Raw genomic sequence first — 21175 nt, 5'->3', positions numbered from 1 at the left:
ACGGAAAAAAGTCACAGGGAAAAAAAAAAACACAGAAAAAAGTCACAGTTTTTGCTAGGAAAAAAAGTCACAGAAAAAAAGTCACAATGGAAAAATTTTATCGGAAAAAAAGTAACAGAAATAAAGTCACAGAAAAAAAAGTCACAAAAATCTTTTTAGAAATATTTTGATTTATTTGTTAAGAATTGTAAAATTGTGTATGTTTATCGTTGTGGGTTGTATTTTTTTATAGCATAAATTATTTATAGACGTTAAAAGCATTATGGTTTATAACAATTGTAAGTAAAAATACTCTAAGATAATTTACACAACAATATCAACTTTTGTTACGTATTTAGTTAAATACGCGGTAAAAAAGTTAAGTATAAAAGAAATTTAGGCACATCGTGTTTTGCATATGTTTTGCCGTAGACTATTCTCTGGTCGGCCTCTCCTCAGTAGGCATTGTCCGAACATATTTTGTGTTGTTGACGTTTTGTGTCAATTACAGCCTTTGAACCTTGTCGGCCTTCTGTTTTGTTCTTAAAGTTTTATTATGTAATGCGCGTAATAAATGTGGGCAGTAAAGGTGGTTGAACTAAGCATAACTATTGTTGCAATGAGTTGAGGGCAGCAAGTCAGATGAACTTACCATTTCACGGTAATTTAATGTTGGTATTTAAAAAAAAACACGACGAAAACCGTTGACTTTGGAGCATTCCATTAAATGCTATTATGTTTAACATACTTCATATTAAATATTTTTAGATGAATTATAAAAAATTACTATGCGTATACAACCTACACACATTACATTACATTTAATTAATACTAAGTTAATTAATTTTGCACTCTCTAAATATTTTATACATAAAAGTATTAACAAATTTCATGCAAATATATATTTGTGACTTTTTTCCTGTGACTTTTTTCCTGTGACTTTTTTTCCTGTGACTTTTTTCCTGTGACTTTTTTTCCTGTGACTTTTTTTCCTGTGACCTTTTTCCTGTGACTTTTTTCCTACAATCGTTTTCAGATGGGTTGGATTGGATTGGGTTGGGTTCAAGGCAAGACTATGTCAGCAAGTTGTGTTATTCACCCAAACATCCGCAGAAATAAGACACTCCGCCACAAAATAATCAGCCCTTATAACACTATTAAACAGGTTTTTTTTTTTAATTTTGTTGTCTTTCAATTGCAGAAAACATTTAAAATAGTCTGTAAAGCCAAGTAGCCGTTTATTTTTTTAAAATATAGAATGTGTATAATTTAGAAATGCTGATCAGAATGAGCTTTTTATATTTTTCTACACCCCCCCCCCCCCACCCGCCCCCACCATTTTGAGACTTTACACAGCAGCACGAAACAGCAACAGCATACTTCAGCACCTCACAGCCAAATATACAGTAACACCTCCCAGTCAAATATATAGTACACATAAGCACCTCACAGCAAAACATTATATCACACAGTAGCACCTTACACACAGCCAGATGTACATCACACTGTAAAAGCTCACAACTATATGGAGCCCAGGTAACGATGTTTGGCCCCTACATCCACCAGACCTACGTACTAAAAATCTTTTTAAACGTTTTTCTCATGCATGTCATTGTCGCTGGCATCATATTGGACTAATTAGCTGATTAAAAATTATTTGATATAATCGGGCCCTGAGTCCAACTGATCCGACACACCAATCAGACCACGTGACCCACCGCCTCACCCACGGGACTGACACAGCACCTAAATAGATGAACCCACCACACTAACCCACTCACCCTTTCTTAACTAAATCACAATTCTACTAAGCTGTCAACTTTAATTAGGTCAAGCTTAATTACCCGAAGAGTTTATCTATGAGAAATTACAATCGTTACGTAATTCTCAATCGGTGTGAGACAGTGTGCGTGGTTAATTAATGAGAGGTGGGGGGGGGACTAATAAAACCAGGCTATCGTCTGGTAAGCAAATGGTTAATTTTTTTTATCATTTCCCCAAGCTGACCTGCCACCATCGTCTGCTCGTGGTCGACTGTTACGTCACACGTCTGCCGGTACGAGCGGCAAGTTTTTCCCGGTGGTTGTCGAACCTAGTTCCCACTGGACACGTCACTGACCCGGGGTCACCAGGGGCCACAACCCGCCACTCCAGCAGGCCGGAGTTATCTGTTGTGTGAAGCCGATCTGCGCCAGGAGAGGTAGATCTGGCTCGATGTCCCGCCCACCTGGATGCCCCTCCCACTTCTCACCCAAACATTCCCAAGTTTAAGTCCCACCGCTGGTACGATTGGTCGGTACATGACTTCAAAGATCCATATATTCACAGGGGTGTGGTGGGGGAGGGGGACGGGCCGGCAGCCTGGGTCCTGCTCTTTAAAAGCAGCCGTCAGAAAATGGAAGTCATCTATGTGGAAGTCAGGCCACAAGTAAGTCAGACTTTGGTGCTTAATTCTGTGACTTCATACACCAGACAAGACACTAGCCAGTTCTAGAGACAGCCTGTTTGTGTGTTCGTGTGTTTGCGTGTTTGTATCAGCCCCGGACCGTCAACTTGTTGGTCGTCTGCTCCGACCACTTGTAAACGCGAGGCCGCCCATCAGACACAGGGAAGTCGTTAAGGAAATGATGAGCAACTAGTGTCACTCGTTGGTCTCGCCACTACACACTTGCTGCGTTTACAGGGCTCGCTGTTTTTGTCATTTGCTACAACAAGTTTACAGAGCTCGCTGTTTTTGTCATTTGCTACAAGTTGTAAAGGACACGCTGTTATAGTCATTTACTACATCAACTTTACAGAGCTCGCTGTTTTTGTCATTTGCTACAACAAGTTTACAGAGCTCGCTGTTTTTGTCATTTGCTACATCAAGTTGTAAAGGACACGCTGTTTTTGTCATTTGCTACATCAAGTTTACATGACAAGTTGTTTTTGTCATTTGTGTTCTGTTACTGGATAACATTTCTGTGACTTCTAGGTGAGTACATTTTATCTTCATGACATTCTGATTCAGTCGAGCGTGGCCGTGCTCAACTTTGTAGCTCAGCTTTATGCACGTGCAGCCATGAGAAGACATATGACGTCATGAGTTTTTTTCCCATTTTCCCGTGAATTACCTAGGTTTTTTTTAAAAATTAACTTCACTAAACAATTTCAATCTTCATCAACCGGATGATATTTGTGTCCAAATATTTAAAAAAAAACAGGATTTTTAAAACTCGCATTCTACTCAAAACTTGGTATCACTTTCCCAAATAGACCCACCCCCATCTTCTTATAAAATCATCACTCTGTAATGTGTCTCACAGTGTTATCTTTAAAAATATCTGAACGATTATAACCAAACTCACATTTAAATTTAAAAGTTGACACATTATTAGATGTATGCTAGCAGCTTTAACTTGTCTGAAAACATTTTTCAAAACATTAGAATCAACAGCTTTAAATGTATATATACTTAAATTATTGTTAACACTAGCCTCACATATCATCAGTGGCGTAGCCAGGATCGTCTCAAGGGGGAGAGGGGGGAAGGTTCCAATTTTTACCCAGGGACAAACTTTCGATTTGCACCCTCCCCCCTCAAACTTTCGATTTGCACCCCCCCCCTCAAACTTTCGATTTGCACCCCCCCCCCCCTCATACTTTATATATATATATATATATATATATATATATATATATATATATATATATACCGAGGGGTCTATGGGGGGGGGGGGGTTATGACCCCCCCCCTGCCTACGCCACTGCATATCATGTTAACACTAGCCTCACATATCATGTTAACATTACATTCCGCTTTCAGAACAAACATGACATGAACACGTGGACAGACATTTCATGAACATCTTGTCAATAATAATTTATTTTAAAAATTTTACTTTCTCGTCTACAAAGTATAGAGGGGGTGATGTTTTACACCTCCCTGAGTCGGACATTTTGTCCGTATGTCTGTGTATGTGTGTGAACACGATTACTTGAGTACCGTTACAGTTAGGTTGATGAATTATAGTATTATATCAAGTTGGTAAATCTGCATCGACGTTTTAGCGATTTCCGGTTACCGGAAGAGGAATATATTCTACTTTTGATTTTGCAAAAGCATATAAGTACTGTTTCAGATAGATAGACAAAATTTCACACTTTAGTAAAAGATCTAATTCTCTACCTTCTGTCAAATTTTGAGTAATTTCCGTTGACCGAAAGTAGAACGTTACGCTATTTCTTATTTTCTCAAAAAACAAAAAAACAAAAAAAAAACCATGAATTGCTGTTCACTTGGTGCGCAATTCTTATTTATACGAGAATTTATTCTATTTTAAATAGTTTAATTAATTGAAAATGGATTAAAAATCATGTCTATATACCGAGGAGCCATCCCCCATAGTGTTATATAAGAATATTCGAGAAAGTTCAGGGGAGATCACTCCCGCTTTATTTAAACGTTGACAGTTAGTAGATATTAGACAGGTGCCTTTTTTGAGATTAGTCTCAAGCAGATTCTTTAAAATAAATCTTAATAAAGTAAAATATAGAAGAAATACATAAATATTTACAAAGCTAGGATCTAGATCTAGCGTGAAATTCATGTATATAGGTCTACATCCACTTAGCACTGTTGTGTGACAGTTCATGTCTGCTGTCATCTGTCTGACAGTTCATGTCTGCTGTCATCTGTCTGACAGTTCATGTCTGCTGTCATCTGTCTGACAGTTCATGTCTGCTGTCATCTGTATGACAGTTCATGTCTGCTGTCATCTGTATGACAGTTCATGTCTGCTGTCATCTGTATGACAGTTCATGTCTGCTGTCATCTGTCTGACAGTTCATGTCTGCTGTCATCTGTATGACAGTTCATGTCTGCTGTCATCTGTCTGACAGTTCATGTCTGCTGTCATCTGTCTGACAGTTCATGTCTGCTGTCATCTGTATGACAGTTCATGTCTGCTGTCATCTGTATGACAGTTCATGTCTGCTGTCATCAGTCTGACAGTTCATGTCTGCTGTCATCTGTATGACAGTTCATGTCTGCTGTCATCTGTATGACAGTTCATGTCTGCTGTCATCAGTCTGACAGTTCATGTCTGCTGTCATCTGTATGACAGTTCATGTCTGCTGTCATCTGTATGACAGTTCATGTCTGCTGTCATCTGTCTGACAGTTCATGTCTGCTGTCATCTGTCTGACAGTTCATGTCTGCTGTCATCTGTATGACAGTTCATGTCTGCTGTCATCTGTATGACAGTTCATGTCTGCTGTCATCAGTCTGACAGTTCATGTCTGCTGTCATCTGTCTGACAGTTCATGTCTGCTGTCATCTGTCTGACAGTTCATGTCTGCTGTCATCTGTATGACAGTTCATGTCTGCTGTCATCTGTATGACAGTTCATGTCTGCTGTCATCAGTCTGACAGTTCATGTCTGCTGTCATCTGTCTGACAGTTCATGTCTGCTGTCATCTGTCTGACAGTTCATGTCTGCTGTCATCTGTATGACAGTTCATGTCTGCTGTCATCAGTCTGACAGTTCATGTCTGCTGTCATCTGTCTGACAGTTCATGTCTGCTGTCATCTGTATGACAGTTCATGTCTGCTGTCATCTGTATGACAGTTCATGTCTGCTGTCATCTGTATGACAGTTCATGTCATTTGTTTTGCGTGTAGTGGCTGCCGCAACACCAGCTATGTCTTACTTCTGGCTTCATTAATTTTAAAAAAATTGATTAGACCACTTTTTAAAAAATGGCGACCTAGTCTGGTAGACGGAGACATAGAGGCTAGCAGCAGGCTATGGTCAAACGACTGGTCAACGAATGACGTCACTCTAATCTAGCCTATTTTTACTCCGACCCCCTCTGTTGTCAGACAAAACCACAAGAACCCTTCCCCCCCCCCCCCCACCCCGCCTCTTAAAATGACGTCATGTTTCCATAAATAACCCAAAATATGTTGGTTTATGTTACATATCGTTGCCAACAATACATATATAATGTAAGTAATAAAACCTCGCCAGTAACCGTCTGCTGTAACAAGAAAAGTTCAAACTTTCTGCCTGTCAACTCTGGCTGGTATATTGGAAGAGTGTATTACACATTGTTTATGTCACACAATCTCCGTTGTTCAATGATTGCGATGTATTTGAAAAACTTTTCAACATTTCAGATGACGATGGCGACCCCACCCCTACACCCCCAACCCCTATTTCCCCGACCCCTGGCCGTTGTACCGTCACCAGCCCCGTCCCCTCCGACGCCGTCTATGTTTTTCCCCTCCCCCTTTTACGGTAAGTTTTCTTTTTTTTATTTGATTTGTACACTTTCTGTGACAGTTTTTTAGCTGTATCAACTTTTTCATTTTTTAAATTTGTTTTGTAATGTTTAGGGGCCATGTTTTTAGTCAGTTACTTAATATAGAAAACATATACTTTTACCAGTGTCCGCCCCCTTCCGGAAAATTTCAAGTTCCCCCCTCCCCTACCCCCGGAGAAAAAAGTCTGAAAGAAACACTAATTTAGTTGTATCAATTTGTTCTTGGGTGTTATCTGTTCTTTTGTCCGGTTTGCTTAGTTCATGTAGTGTTGTATCATGTTGTTGTCGTATCATATTGTTGTCGTGTTCAGGGCTTTTTCAGACATCTTTCTCCGGAAGGGGGGGGAAGCACTTGAAACTTCGGGTGGTGGGGGGTCGCACTTAATATTTCCGGATAATGCATATATATATATATATATATATATATATATATATATATATATATATATATATATATATATATATATATATATATATATATAATTTTACAATTTCATCGGAAAGGGGGGGGGGAGTGGATAGTATGACACAACTTGTATGTGGTAGTATGAACTAACGTGTATGATAACAAAAGTTGCTAGCTTGTGAATAATAAAAGCATGTCTCCCCATACAGGTGAAGACTACTTAAGTCCCTTCACACGTAACAGTGGCCTGTCCTACATCTTCCCGTCCCTGTTCACACACCCTGGCCTGGGGCTGGCCCCACCCTGGGGGCCCCACGCCCTGCTCCCCTACCCTCGGGTCATGGATGACCAGACACCACCCCCGGCCCAGTGGCGCCACCCTGCGGCCTCCCCTGTGTGGTGCCGGGTGGGCTCCAGCCTCCCAGAGTCCACTTCCGGTCTGACCAAGACGTTTACTTCCAGTGACAGCAGCGCAGGTAAGCATTTTCTCACCTACACCTTCAGGTGACGTCACCTGGATCCTTCATGACCGATGACGTCACTTGGTTCACCGGTATCCTAGTAATAATATAGATGATGTCAATGATAACAATACTAAGGGTAATAGTGACTTGATGTTAAATTGATACGTATGTCTGTAAAACTACCTGAGTAGAGCTCTAGGATCGTTCACTGATTACAACTGGAAGTTTAGACTGACGGACTGTACGTGATACATATCACACAACACCAACCTACCCGGGATATTCGCATATGACGCAACAGCTTTCTTTGACGTCATACGACCAGGGCTTCCATCTCGTGCGTGACACGAAGCATTATGTCATCCCCTGGTTACAGCGCTGCCAGATACGTCACAGCGACTGTCACCTGGCGAGCAGACGCTCCCGTGTGGCCAGCCGTGACGTCACTCTTATCCATGCTTATGTATGCTAATGTATGCTAATGTACGCTGGTGTACGCTGGATATGATATCTCCACTGAACCAGCACGTTACACATGGAGCTGAACTCTCGCGTTAAGTTGCGAGATCAGCCGGCGGGAAAATAAATGGCGGCCGTCTACGGCTCATGACGTCAGACTTTCGCTCAACACTCCCCCCCCCCTCACCACCCCCATAGCAAAGTGACAAGTTTTAACACTTTATATTTTGTTTAGATATTTCTGCTTTTGTTTGTTTCGGGATGATCTCAACATGTAAATGTTCATGCTATCATGATGTAAGCGGAGTATCCCACCCTTAAAAAAATAGTTCTCACATTCTCCGCTAACTACTGCTGTAACAATCGGAATCTCGCTATCTAAATTGTTCTTTCCGAGGACTAGACAAAGCCCGGTGTGTGCTAATCTGTGAATACACAATGAGTTGTTTATGCCATATCCAGGCGAGTGTTTACGTTAAGTAAACAAATCCCCATCCAGGGTCTGGACTGCGCCAAGACAATCTGCAAGGACGGTCTCCGGGTCACGGGTCGCGGGTCATGGGTCACCATCTTCCCATCCTTGAGCGGCCAGCCTTATCAAGTCCAATCAGACATCTATTTCACACGAGACCCAAATAATTCCACACACACACACAATTCCAGCCAGTAAATCCCACGAGCTGCTATCCAGACGTACAAACTTTCTTGGAGACCGGGAGAGATAAAATAAAACCGGGCGAGTGAAATTCAAATATGACAGCTAACAAATGTGATACAAAAAAAATCTCGTCTGTTCCCAGTAAGTCCCACCAAGGACTTATCAAAACATATATCTGGGAGGCGATAGTGTGAGACGTTGGCCTTAACTTTCCATCATCTAACAATTGCAACACTCCGGCCTAGCGCGCTTTCACTTGCCGCCTTCTCACGGGCGAGTTGCTAAGTTTTCAGACATGCAGTCTGCACATTCAGAGACTGGGAAAAATTGCCTTGATAGCAAACAGAATAAAAAGATTAGATTTTTCCCCAGTTTTTTTTTAACTTGATAGATTAAAAGAAAAGTTGGACTGACTCTCGTAAACAAGTGGTAAACGATACAGCACCCAGCCAAAAAACTCCAGACGTCGGGGTCTAAGGATACAAAAATGCTTCTGATAGGATTTAGATACAGATGTCTGCTGCACATTTCTAGGTGCATTTAAATATTTTTTTTTTCGAATGTCGTTGACCTTGGTATAATAATGGTTACAGCAAAGTTGTAAGGCAGTGGTTTACGTGGCGCTGTTGGGAAACTGGCTCTGGTCTCCAGACCCGACGTTTTCACATAACCGCTTTCTTTGCTTTCTGACCCGCGCCTCTTCTCTCTATGACATATATAACTATATATAACTATATATAACTATATATATATATATATATATATATATATATATATATATATATATATATATATATAGTTATGTATAAATGGCTATACATGTAATGCCAAATGAGTATTAAGAACAAAATCAGAAAAAAAATATTTTCTTTTGCACAAATAAAACGCAGCAGGTTTTTATTGAGAGTTCCGGTATTTACTTTTCTTAGTTTAAATTCTACTGGATCTGCGTACATTTTATTTAGACCTAGATTCTAGTAACATATAACAAATTATTTCATAGATATTTTACCGAAATATAAGACGTTTTTAAACAAAAGATTCATCTGTGAACAATAATTAACGCCGCATGGATAAATGCCTGCTGATTGCTGGTCGAATTTGCTATTACAGCATTGTTTTTTTCGAAAATATCAACATTTTTAAAATGTATGAATGTAGACAACATAATGTAAACATGACGTGTGCCCAACGGCCGTGTTTCTGTGACATAAACTCTCTAACGCGATTTGCGCGCAGCACCGCGGTTTTCCGGGTTAGAAAAGAACGGAACAATCAATATTCAGAATACAAGTTTCTTCCCTTCAAATCTTAATCTCCACTCGCAATTCTTTCTCACAGAGTACCTTGAACCTAAAGCTAATCTTTACTTTCATAAAGTACCTTGAGCCTAAAGCTAATCTTTACTTACAGAGAGTACACTGACCTTGAACCCAATCTTTACTTTCAGAGAGTGCACTGACCTTGAACCCAATCTTTACTTTCAGAGAGTACACTGACCTTGAACCCAATCTTTACTTTCAGATAGTGCACTGACCTTGAACCCAATCTTTACTTTCAGAGAGTACACTGACCTTGAACACAATCTTTACTTTCAGAGAGTACACTGACCTTGAACCCAATCTTTACTTTCAGAGAGTACACTGACCTTGAACCCAATCTTTACTTTCAGAGAGTACACTGACCTTGAACCCTATCTTTACTTTCAGAGAGTACACTTAACTTGAACCCAATCTTTACTTTCAGAGAGTACACCAGAGCCCAAAGCCAAGCGACGATTCGACTTCTCGCGTCTGGCCGAGTCAGCCACGAGTGACCTTGAGGGTTGCCAGTCACCGGACTCTGTCTCGTCAAGCTCGAGCCAGGCCCAGGTCACGAGTCACGTGATGGGGCTGGAGGAAAACATCCGTCTGCTGCAGGAAAACTATCGTCTGATGGCCAACTCGACCTTCTTGGCCACCCCGCTTAGACACACCATTTGCTCAGGGGACAAAATCAAACTAAGAAGACCACGGAGGTAAAAAAAATTTCACAGGATTAGAGCAGCCATTTAGTCTATGTAACGGTCTAAATAACGACATCAAACAATGGTCTTATCAGCGGCTTCAAGCTAGTCAGTGAAAGTCATTGAGTTGAACATAAACGTGTTTTCTCGCAAATTCCCGCAGTGAAGAAACTCATTGAGCTCAATATAAACGCCCGGCTTAAGTTTGATAATTACTTCTGTCAAAAACTTGAAGACTCACTTAACTCAATGAGCTGATAGAAATTCATTAATTCCTAATTTGTTTAATTAAATTTACCTCAAAGATCTGCCCCAGTACTAATTACTGACTTAGTAATACCAGTGAGGAGCGTGTGTGTTTGTGGGGGTGGTGGGAGGGGGGGGGGGGGAGAAAGGGGTGTTACGAGACTTTCCTTTGTTCTAAATAGTTATGCCATTTGTTTGATGCTCTAAGAGTTTAACAAGAAACCCACACGTATATCAATAAACAGAATCCAAATGGATATATAAATAAACATATGGATGTCTAAATAAACACAACACAGGGATAATTAAACACAACACATATGAACCTGTATAACCGCAGAGACCGCCATGAACCTATATTTTCCCCCACAGAAGCAAGAAAGAGTTTATCTGCAAATACTGCGGCCGCCACTTCAGCAAGTCGTACAACCTGCTCATCCACGAGAGGACCCACACAGATGAGCGTCCCTACCCCTGTGAGATCTGTAGCAAGGCATTCAGACGACAAGACCACCTTAGGGACCACAGGTAACCCAAAGCTTTATTTCTTTGTCAGGTGTGTCCACACACACTTTGTAAGGTGTCTCGGTTTTTGTGAGGTGTGTCTCGGTCTTTGTGAGGTGTCCACACACACTTTGTGAGATATGTCCAAACTCTCTGTCTTTGTGCGCTAAAATTGCCGATCTTTGCAAAGTGCTCTAAATCTTCCATCTTTGCTAGAAGAGATCAAATATCTGAGCGTGCTACGCATTGAACAATTACATGTTGTTAACGTCGCGCTACGCATTGAACAATCACATGTTGTTAACGTCGTGCTCCGCATTGAACAATCACATGTTGTTAACATCGTGCTACGGATTGAACATTTTGTTAACGTCTGCTCCTGTTTTCAACCCATGGCTCTAGAACATCACGCGCTAATTATAATTAAAATTAATTAATAGACGTGTCACTACATGTAGGGCCGATGGGTAGTTGTCGAAAACACATTTCTTTTATTGAATAAATGTACACATTTTGTGTAGCTGATACACATTTCGGAAATTTGACTTGCATGGGGCTTTATGTACTTCCACTAAATAAGATAAAATACTCTTTATTTAAAAATAAAAAGCCAATCTTAACTGCAGCTTCAAAAAATGAATAACGTTATGGAACTCAACTAATACAGTAATGGAAATTACAGTGTAATATTTTATTTGTTTATAAAGGTACATTCACTCCAAAGAAAAACCCTTCAAATGCGACATTTGCGGCAAAGGCTTTTGTCAATCCAGGACCTTAGCTGGACACAAGGTGACCCACAGTCAAGACTTGGCTGGACACAAAGTGACCCACAGTCAAGACTTGGCTGGACACAAAGTGACCCACAGTCAAGACTTGGCTGGACACAAGATGACCCACAGTCAGGACTTAGCTGGACACAAAGTGACCCACAGTCAAGACTTGGCTGGACACAAGGTGACCCACGGTCAGGACCTAGCTGGACACAAGATGACACAACAGCATCAGTCAACTGACAGACGGAGCTTGCTGCACCGACAGCCTGACACTGGCGCCCCTGATGTGTTGGAGAAATATGGCGCCCCTGATGTGTCGGAGAAATATGGCGCCCCTGATGTGTCGGAGAAATATGGCACCCCACAAAGCCCGTTCCCTCCCACAGAGCACAACGCCCCTGGCTCGGCTCTGGGCTTGTTTAGTGTCGACATGATCTTACGTACAAATAGCAGCTCGATCTCACGTACAAATAGCAGCTCTATCTTACGTACAAATAGCAGCTGGCCTCAGGAGACACACCAGAGGTAACTATAGATCAGATATCTCCATTGTTAGTAGCCGCCTTTGTTTTGATGCTTGCCTTCATTACATGGGGTGGGAGGGTGGGGGGAGGGGAATCCGTTTTATCAGAGGTACTTAGTACAAGCTAATAGCTGGCAAGTTGGCCTAATTGTTTAAGACAATAGCTACCACAATTGGCCTAATTGTTTCAGACAATAGCTACCACAATTGGCCTAATTGACAATAGCTACCACAATTGGCCTAATTGTTTAAGACAATAGCTACCACAATTGGCCTAATTGTTTAAAACAATAGCTACCACAATTGGCCTAATTGTTTAAGACAATAGCTACCACAATTGGCCTAATTGACAATAGCTACCACAATTGGCCTAATTGTTTAAGACAATAGCTACCACAATTGGCCTAATTGTTTAAAACAATAGCTACCACAATTGGCCTAATTGTTTAAGACAATAGCTACCACAATTGGCCTAATTGACAATAGCTACCACAATTGGCCTAATTGTTTAAAACAATAGCTACCACAATTGGCCTAATTGTTTAAGACAATAGCTACCACAATTGGCCTAATTGTTTAAGACAATAGCTACCACAATTGGCCTAATTGTTTAAGACAATAGCTACCACAATTTGCCTAATTGGTGGAGATAATAGCTACCATAATTGGTCTAATTAGCCCAACATGTGCGGCCAACCCAAGTGTCTTTCAAGTGTTTTCTTAACTGTCTTTTCCTTGAAAGTTTTAGCACAAGTAGAGCCTTATTTTCTTTCAAAATTCCCGTCATTTAAAAAAAATAAAAAGGAAAAGGAAATAGTCGTTCAGGACAGTAGGTTTAACCTATATGTACTGAGGTGACAATCGGTGACATCACGACATAAGGCTTGGTGACAGCATGACATTAGGCACAGTGACATTCGGGCATACTGGCACCAACAGCTGTAACTATGTACACCGGCAATAAGTAACTGCTCAGGAAACTGGTAGTTCAGCATAGCCAATATCCTGAAAGTTAGGCTGGCTAATAAGCTTACAACTATTGATTACATTTTCTACAAGAATTACATGCCAACATGTTAAGCCCCTAACGACCGGTAGACTCCGACTTGAATTTGCTTTTCTTCCTAGATTTGCCTCTATAGTTTTGGTCCACCCAAACAGACAGCAAGGCACCAGTGCTTTGATTTTAAAATGTCTCTCCTAGATGGGTTGTCCATTCGGGACTTAGGGACTTGGCAATCATACACTCTCCGTCAGAGTTTCTTCCAAGCATGCCCCCCCCCCCCCCCGAACGAAATGAAATTTATATCATTTATATAGAAATATATACTGTTAACAGTGTCCGCCCCCCCGAAGAAAGTCTACCGCCCCCCCCCCCCAAAAAATTTCAGGTTCCCCCCCCCCCCCCCCCCAGAGAAAAAAGTCTGGAAGAAACTCTGCTCTCCGTCCTGGCTATGAAAACAAAATAAAAAACAAACATTGAATTCAAATTTAATTTTTTTTTAAAAGCCATCGTTTCAAACTGAATGTGAAAAAAGTATTCTAATTTCAAAAAAATAGAAAAAGCCATCGTTTTAAACTGAATGGAAAACATCATCTCGTTGGTTTTCTTAAAAAAAAAAACATGAATGAAAAAAAACAACATGTCTAGTCGTGGACATTAGACTAACCTAATTTGTTGGGGAAGTCTGACAAGTAGTTTCAAGTAGCTTGGGTTGTACAGCGGAAAACGAGATTTTACTGGTAAATTTGCTGGGATATACAAAGTTGTCTTTCTTTCGTAACTATTTTAAAGGAAAATCCAATTCAAGCATGAATTAACTTGAAGTCCTGACGTTGAATATGTAATACAACTGATCATCAGATGAGCTGGCTGTTTTGTTTAAGCACCCCCCACTCCCCGAACTAAATAGAAAAAAAACACTCTCTGCACCCCCTCCTCCCCTGTAAATGTCAAATCCCCCCCCCCCACACCATCCTCTCGGTGAAAAATGTCTGAAAGAAACACTGACAATAAGACAAATCTTTAACGACATTACCCACCACACCTCCTCCAGTTCTGGATACTTGCCACCGCGTGCCCCCCCCCTCCCTCCACGAACCATAACTCATAACAACTTGACTAAATGAACACGCAACAAACACCCGGGTAGATTCGCGTTGAGCTATTTCGTACCAGAATCATCAATCCACATATTAATTCATACATAAAACAATAAATCCCCCAAACATTTGACCCGCATACAATTATTCCATCCACCAATCAATCCATCTACCAATCAACCCCCCACCAAGTAATCCACCCATCAATGAATCCACCCATCAATGAATCCACCCATCAATGAATCCACCCATCAATGAATCCACCCATCAATGAATCCACCCATCAATGAATCCACCCATCAATGAATCCACCCACCAATGAATCCACCCACCTATCAATGAGCCCACGCATAAATCAGCCATATTTCTATTCCAGCATGAAGCTAGAAGTCCCAGACCACAGCCAGTGACGTCATCGATTGATTTGACAGCAAGACGAGAAGCCATCACTTTGGCTCAGGATTTTAACGGCTTTTGACTGGCCTCACACGGCTGAGATTTCTGCCGCGTCACGGTTCTGTGACGTCACTGTTCAATGACGTCAGGTTCTATAGTGGATCAAGCTGCTGATCAGTTGACCTGGACAGTTGTGTTCACACCACGTGACACAGTTGTGTTCACACCACGTGACACAACAGAGAAAAGTTCTATTAATAGACATCAAGCATGCTACTTGCACAAAAACAAGGAATTCGTGGACAGTCTATAGACCCGGTGCTTTGTGCTAGTCATGGTGTTTTTGTGTACATTGTTGATTTTTTGGTGTACATTATGTACATATTTATCTGATCACATACTCCCAGTGCCTGCCCATATGACTGCCACTATACAAGACTGTATGTGTGTTATGTATGGCATAATAAAACTTGACACAAGTTCTGCCTTATCTGTGAGACATAAGCGCCTTAATCATTTGTCGAACAGAAACTGTAATCATATTCATGTACTGATATTTACTGTCATCTTTTATGTACTCTTTATATCTGACATTAACCACATTCTTCGTGTTATTTTCATGTATTTGTACATAGTCTTTTTACAAAATAACAAATGGTATCAATGTATTTTCTTCAAATTATGCATACATTACATTCCTCATTGTAACATATAACAAATAATTACTACTGTATTGCATGTATTTATATCATGTGTGATTAACAAAAATATATATGTGACCATGAATAAATAAAAGTATTAACAAGTATTGAAATTTTGTTCTCTCTAAAAAGCCTTAATATATAGATTCCACTTTTACATTTTTTTCTTAAAAAATTCTACAAAGCAGGAAAACCAAGAAGTCTCTTTCTGGTTCTAGCTTTTTATTTTACATAAATACATACATACATACAGAGGCGTCGCGAGGCGGGGGGGGGGGGCGGACCGCACCGGGCGACACCATTAAGGGGGTGACACCAAGACAAAAAAATTACAAGACATCTATATACTACTAAAAGTCAAGTTTGTTTACATGTTTGAATATTTATTTTTTTGTTTTTTTTTTTGTTTGTTTGTTTGTTTGCCTGATCGACTATTGTGATATGTTCGACTCAATCTGGATAGCTGTAAAATAGTATGTAGGTAGAGAATAATTTTTTAATGCAGACAGACTGTTAATCACAAATTTATTTAAAGACGTTAATTAATTAATTGATTTATTCATAGTTAAATTAACCGTATTTTTTTAAAAATGTTAATACTTTGAATAAACTTTGTGGGGATAGTGACGTCCCTTGATGTGTTAAGTTTTTGGTACAATAAAAATGGCGGACTCCATCATAGACTTTGTGGCCCATTCAAAAGTTTAACGCGTTACAAAGCTAATTTTCTGCCGGCTATAACTTAAACAATACGTCCGTTTGCTGTATTTATTACGTTCCAACACATATCAATTTTCAACTGTCTTTTTCATTTAGTTTTACGATAAATTTCTCTAGATCTAAAGATCAGCTATCGAAGGAAAGTTATGAATCTAGCCTAGATCTAGATCTAGCCTAGATTTAGGTCACTAGACTCAATGTAAATTCTAGATCTAGACTTAATGTAAATTCTACATCTAGAATCTATTTCAGGCCTTAATACATCTAGAATCTATTTCAGGCCTTAATTATTTTATATAAATCTTTGTTTGGCTAATTTAAGATAAAATTTAATTTGAAAGTTACTAGATTCTACTGCTAGACTTAGATCTAGATCTATGCGCGGAGACTCAAAAGTATAGTATAAAAATTCATGTGTGACGTTACGAGTAAATAGCTAAGTTTGTAGCGTAGTCCGCTCTCATGCGGGTGGTACAGGTTCTAGACCAATATGTCAATGATATTTTTTTTCAATTTTTTTTTTTTTTAGATGTGAATGATAAAGTTGCCTATCTGAACTTGGCAGGATACAGGGCAGGTGAAGTAGAGTTCATCTGTTTCTTTGTCCTAAGCATATGAAAGGATAGTGTGGTCAGAGACATGCTCGGCTGGAATCGTTTTTTAAACGATAAAAACATGTTGTCTGAAACTTGGCGGGACACTGGGCAGGTGAAGTAGAGTTGAGTAGGTCACATGTGACGTCAGTATATAAAGGGATAGTCCGAAATCGGTGTTTTCGGTGTTTTTAAAAGATAAGAAACATATTTTTGAATGTGGGGTCTGTTTTTGTGACGATAAGTGACACTGCAGTAGCGTAGCGAGGAGGGGGGGGGCGGGGGGGGGGGGGGGAGGGGAGGCGGGGGGAGGTGGAGGGGGGGGGGGGGCGGGGGGACATATGTTGGGGCGCCAAAATGGTTTGGAAAAATAAATTGAAAGGTTGAGGGGGGTTCAAATCGAAAGTTTGAGGGGGTGGGTGCACATCAAAAGTTTGAGGGGGGGGGGGTTGAAAATCGAAATCTTCGGGGGGGGGGGGGGGGGTTAAAATCGAAAAGTTTGTCCCCGGGCGCCGGGAAGGCTCGCTATGCCTCTGAGTGACAGACGTGATGTTTTTTGATGGATGACCCCCGAAACCCACAGTTATCCAACGGATGACGGGTATTCTAGTATATAATAAATATGTATATGCCAGTTCAATGAGTTAAAAAGTATTTAAGTACATATTGATAATCCCGATAAAAGAGGGGGGGGGCAGACGCCATGACGTAAACATGTAAACTAGAGAAAACAATGCGACACCCAGCTGTATTACCGGGGGGGGGGGCAAACACCATGACGTAAACATGTAAACTAGAGAAAACAACGCTACACCCAGCTGTATTACCGGGGGGGGGGGGCAGACGCCATGACGTAAACATGTGAACTAGAGAAAACAATGCGACACCCAGCTGTATTACCGGGGGGGGGGGGGGGCAAACACCATGACGTAAACATGTAAACTAGAGAAAACAACGCTACACCCAGCTGTATTACCGGGGGGGGGGGGGGCAGACGCCATGACGTAAACATGTAAACTAGAGAAAACAATGCTACACCCAGCTGTATTACCGGGGGGGGGGGCAGACGCCATGACGTAAACATGTAAACTAGAGAAAACAATGCTACACCCAGCTGTATTACCGGGGGGGGGGGGGGCAAACACCATGACGTAAACATGTAAACTAGAGAAAACAACGCTACACCCAGCTGTATTACCGGGGGGGGGCAGACGCCATGACGTAAACATGTAAACTAGAGAAAACAATGCGACACCCAGCTGTATTAACAACCGACTATCATTAGTATTAATGTGAACACCTTAAAGCTTTTACAGGGGGGGTCGACACCATCTGCACAAATTTTACAGAGAAAAAAGGGGAGGGGGGGTGACACGATGCCGCACCGGGTGGCACCTGACCTAGCGACGCCACTGCATACATACATATACGTACATATATGTACATATATGTAACAAGTCGGGAGCTCCAGCTGACACTATTTGGGGGTTGGGTTGACAGCCTCACCCCGGTCTACCGACTAAAGAACGAAATGAAGCGTTTTGGCCAGTCTGGTATCGGTATGTTTAAATGACAAACTCCAAGACCTTTAGGAATTTTGTTGGTTTAAATTAAATGTTGAAAGTTTCAGTAACTCACATTTTAAATGTATACACTGAATCAGAGGCGTAGCGAGGGGGGGGGGCGGGGGGTGCGGACCGCACCGGGTGACACCATTTAGGGGGGTGACACCGAGGCAAAAAATAGTAAAATATAGAGAGAAAAATTTGGGGGGAGGGGGTACATATTGATAATCCCGATAAAAGAGGGGGGGGGGGGGCAGACGCCATGACGTAAACATGTAAACTAGAGAAAACAATGCGACACCCAGCTGAATTACCGGGGGGGGGGGGGGGCAGACGCCATGACGTAAACATGTGAACTAGAGAAAACAATGCGACACCCAGCTGTATTACCGGGGGGGGGGGGGCAAACACCATGACGTAAACATGTAAACTAGAGAAAACAACGCTACACCCAGCTGAATTACCGGGGGGGGGGGGGGGGGCAGACGCCATGACGTAAACATGTAAACTAGAGAAAACAATGCGACACCCAGCTGAATTACCGGGGGGGGGGGGGGGGCAAACACCATGACGTAAACATGTAAACTAGAGAAAACAATGCGACACCCAGCTGTATTAACAACCGACTATCATTAGTATTAATGTGAACACCTTAAAGCTTTTACAGGGGGGGTCGACACCATCTGCACAAATTTTACAGAGAAAAAAGGGGAGGGGGGGTGACACGATGCCGCACCGGGTGGCACCCGACCTAGCGACGCCACTGCATACATACATATACGTACATATATGTACATATATGTAACAAGTCGGGAGCTCCAGCTGACACTATTTGGGGGTTGGGTTGACAGCCTCACCCCGGTCTACCGACTAAAGAACGAAATGAAGCGTTTTGGCCAGTCTGGTATCGGTATGTTTAAATGACAAACTCCAAGACCTTTAGGAATTTTGTTGGTTTAAATTAAATGTTGAAAGTTTCAGTAACTCACATTTTAAATGTGTACACTGAATCAGAGGCGTAGCGAGGGGGGGGGGGGGGCGGGGGGTGCGGACCGCACCGGGTGACACCATTTAGGGGGGTGACACCGAGGCAAAAAATAGTAAAATATAGAGAGAAAAATTTGGGGGGAGGGGGTGCAAATCGAAAGCTTGAGGGGGGGGGGGTGCAAATTGAAAATTGAAAGTTTGTCCCCGGGAAGAGTCGCTACGACTCTGGGGGGGTCGCACCGGGTGACACCCGACCTCGCTACGCCACTGCACTGAATACAGACGGGTATCATCAAACGAACAGATTGTACTTACTATGGACTGGCTAGCCATCAGTTTAATTTTAGAGCAGGCGAATATATTCTACGAATAGCCTTCGAATTAATTCTACAGTCAGCGAATTAATCTTTCATCCAGCGAATTAATTCTACAGCCAGCGAATTAGTTCTACAGCCAGCGAATTAATTCTACAACCAGCGAATTAATTCTATAGCCCGCGAATTAATCTTTCATCCAGCGAATTAGTTCTACAGCGAATTAATTCTACAGCCAGCGAATTAATCTTTCATCCAGCGAATTAATTCTACAGCCAGCGAATTAGTTCTACAGCCAGCGAATTAATTCTACAACCAGCGAATTAATTCTACAGCCAGCGAATTAATCTTTCATCCAGCGAATTAATTCTACAGCCAGCGAATTAATTCTACAGCCAGCGAATTAGTTCTACAGCCAGCGAATTAATTCTACAACCAGCGAATTAATTCTACAGCCAGCGAATTAATTCTACAACCAGCGAATTAATTCTACAGCCAGCGAATTAATCTTTCATCCAGCGAATTAATTCTACAGCCAGCGAATTAATTCTACAGCCAGCGAATTAGTTCTACAGCGAATTAATTCTACAACCAGCTAATTAATTCTACAACCAGCGAATTAATTCTACAGCCAGCGAATTAATTCTACAGCCAGCGAATTAGTTCTACAGCGAATTAATTCTACAGCCAGCGAATTAGTTCTACCGCGATTTAATTCTACAGACAGCGAATTCATTTTAGACACTGCATTAATTATAAACCCAGCTTTTTATTTATACAGCCAGCCAATTAATTCTACAACTAGCGTATTAATGTTACAGCCAGCGAATTAATGTTACAGCCAGCGAATCAATTCTACAGCTAGACAATTAATTCTACAGCCTACTGATTAATTATTAGAATCATTGACAGCACCACACTTCGACCAACCCTCCACTGACTTCTTAAATTTCATCCTAACCGATTCTGATTTTGGTTTCCTCCATGTTGTTATTGCCTTACTGCGCAAAAAGTTTTAACATTCAACTCCACTCAAACCTCAGCGGCTATAAATAAACTCCTCATCCCACAGACTGAGAACCGTTGGAATTTGGCATCGACTTTTACTTTGCTTCTAACTGAATTTTTTCATTTTCTTTTCTAATAGATACTATTCATTAGCTTGACACAACACGGCATACGACTTGTTCATAGAAATTTTCTAAATCTGCCAAAATCTTCTTTCAGGCTGCTTAAGACGATATTTAATTAACTACTTATCTAATTACCTAGTTAATCTACTAATTAGTTGAGTGTCAAAAAACATTCCCACAAACAAAAACCAGCTCACAACAACCTGCTAGTCTCAAGAGACACATCGGACCGAGAACTTGTAGAACATAGAACTTGTAGAACATAGAACTTGTAGAACATAGAACTTGTAGAACATAGAACTTGTAGAACATAGAACTTGTAGAACATAGAACTTGT

At 41.1% G+C, this 21175-nt stretch overlaps 1 protein-coding gene across 1 annotated transcript; it reads left to right on the top strand.

The window, feature by feature from the left end:
* Positions 1 to 2787: 2787 nt before the first annotated feature.
* LOC131942285 (zinc finger protein Gfi-1b) lies at positions 2788 to 15597 on the top strand. Its single transcript, XM_059302074.1, has 7 exons — positions 2788 to 2953; positions 6140 to 6260; positions 6901 to 7167; positions 10019 to 10289; positions 10896 to 11051; positions 11735 to 12328; positions 14806 to 15597. The coding sequence occupies exons 2-7, from the start codon at positions 6140 to 6142 to the stop codon at positions 14837 to 14839; spliced, it is 1443 nt and encodes a 480-aa protein (XP_059158057.1). The 5' UTR covers positions 2788 to 2953; the 3' UTR covers positions 14840 to 15597.
* The last annotated feature ends 5578 nt before the right edge of the window (positions 15598 to 21175 follow it).

Source organism: Physella acuta, unplaced genomic scaffold (genome assembly GCF_028476545.2).
Source record: "Physella acuta isolate Inbredline_101_S28 unplaced genomic scaffold, ASM2847654v3 ptg000398l, whole genome shotgun sequence".
NCBI lineage: Eukaryota > Metazoa > Mollusca > Gastropoda > Physidae > Physella > Physella acuta.
This window is presented reverse-complemented; position numbering and strand designations above follow the sequence as displayed.

What these genes read in the sequence shown, in the direction of transcription:
- LOC131942285 (XM_059302074.1), top strand. Translation starts at nt 6,140, where the DNA reads ATGACGATGGCGACCCCACCCCTACACCCCCAACCCCTATTTCCCCGA. An exon ending in TTTCCCCTCCCCCTTTTACG is followed by an intron (nt 6,261 to 6,900) that starts GTAAGTTTTCTT and finishes CTCCCCATACAG; the next exon opens with GTGAAGACTACTTAAGTCCC. An exon ending in AAACTAAGAAGACCACGGAG is followed by an intron (nt 10,290 to 10,895) that starts GTAAAAAAAATT and finishes TTTCCCCCACAG; the next exon opens with AAGCAAGAAAGAGTTTATCT.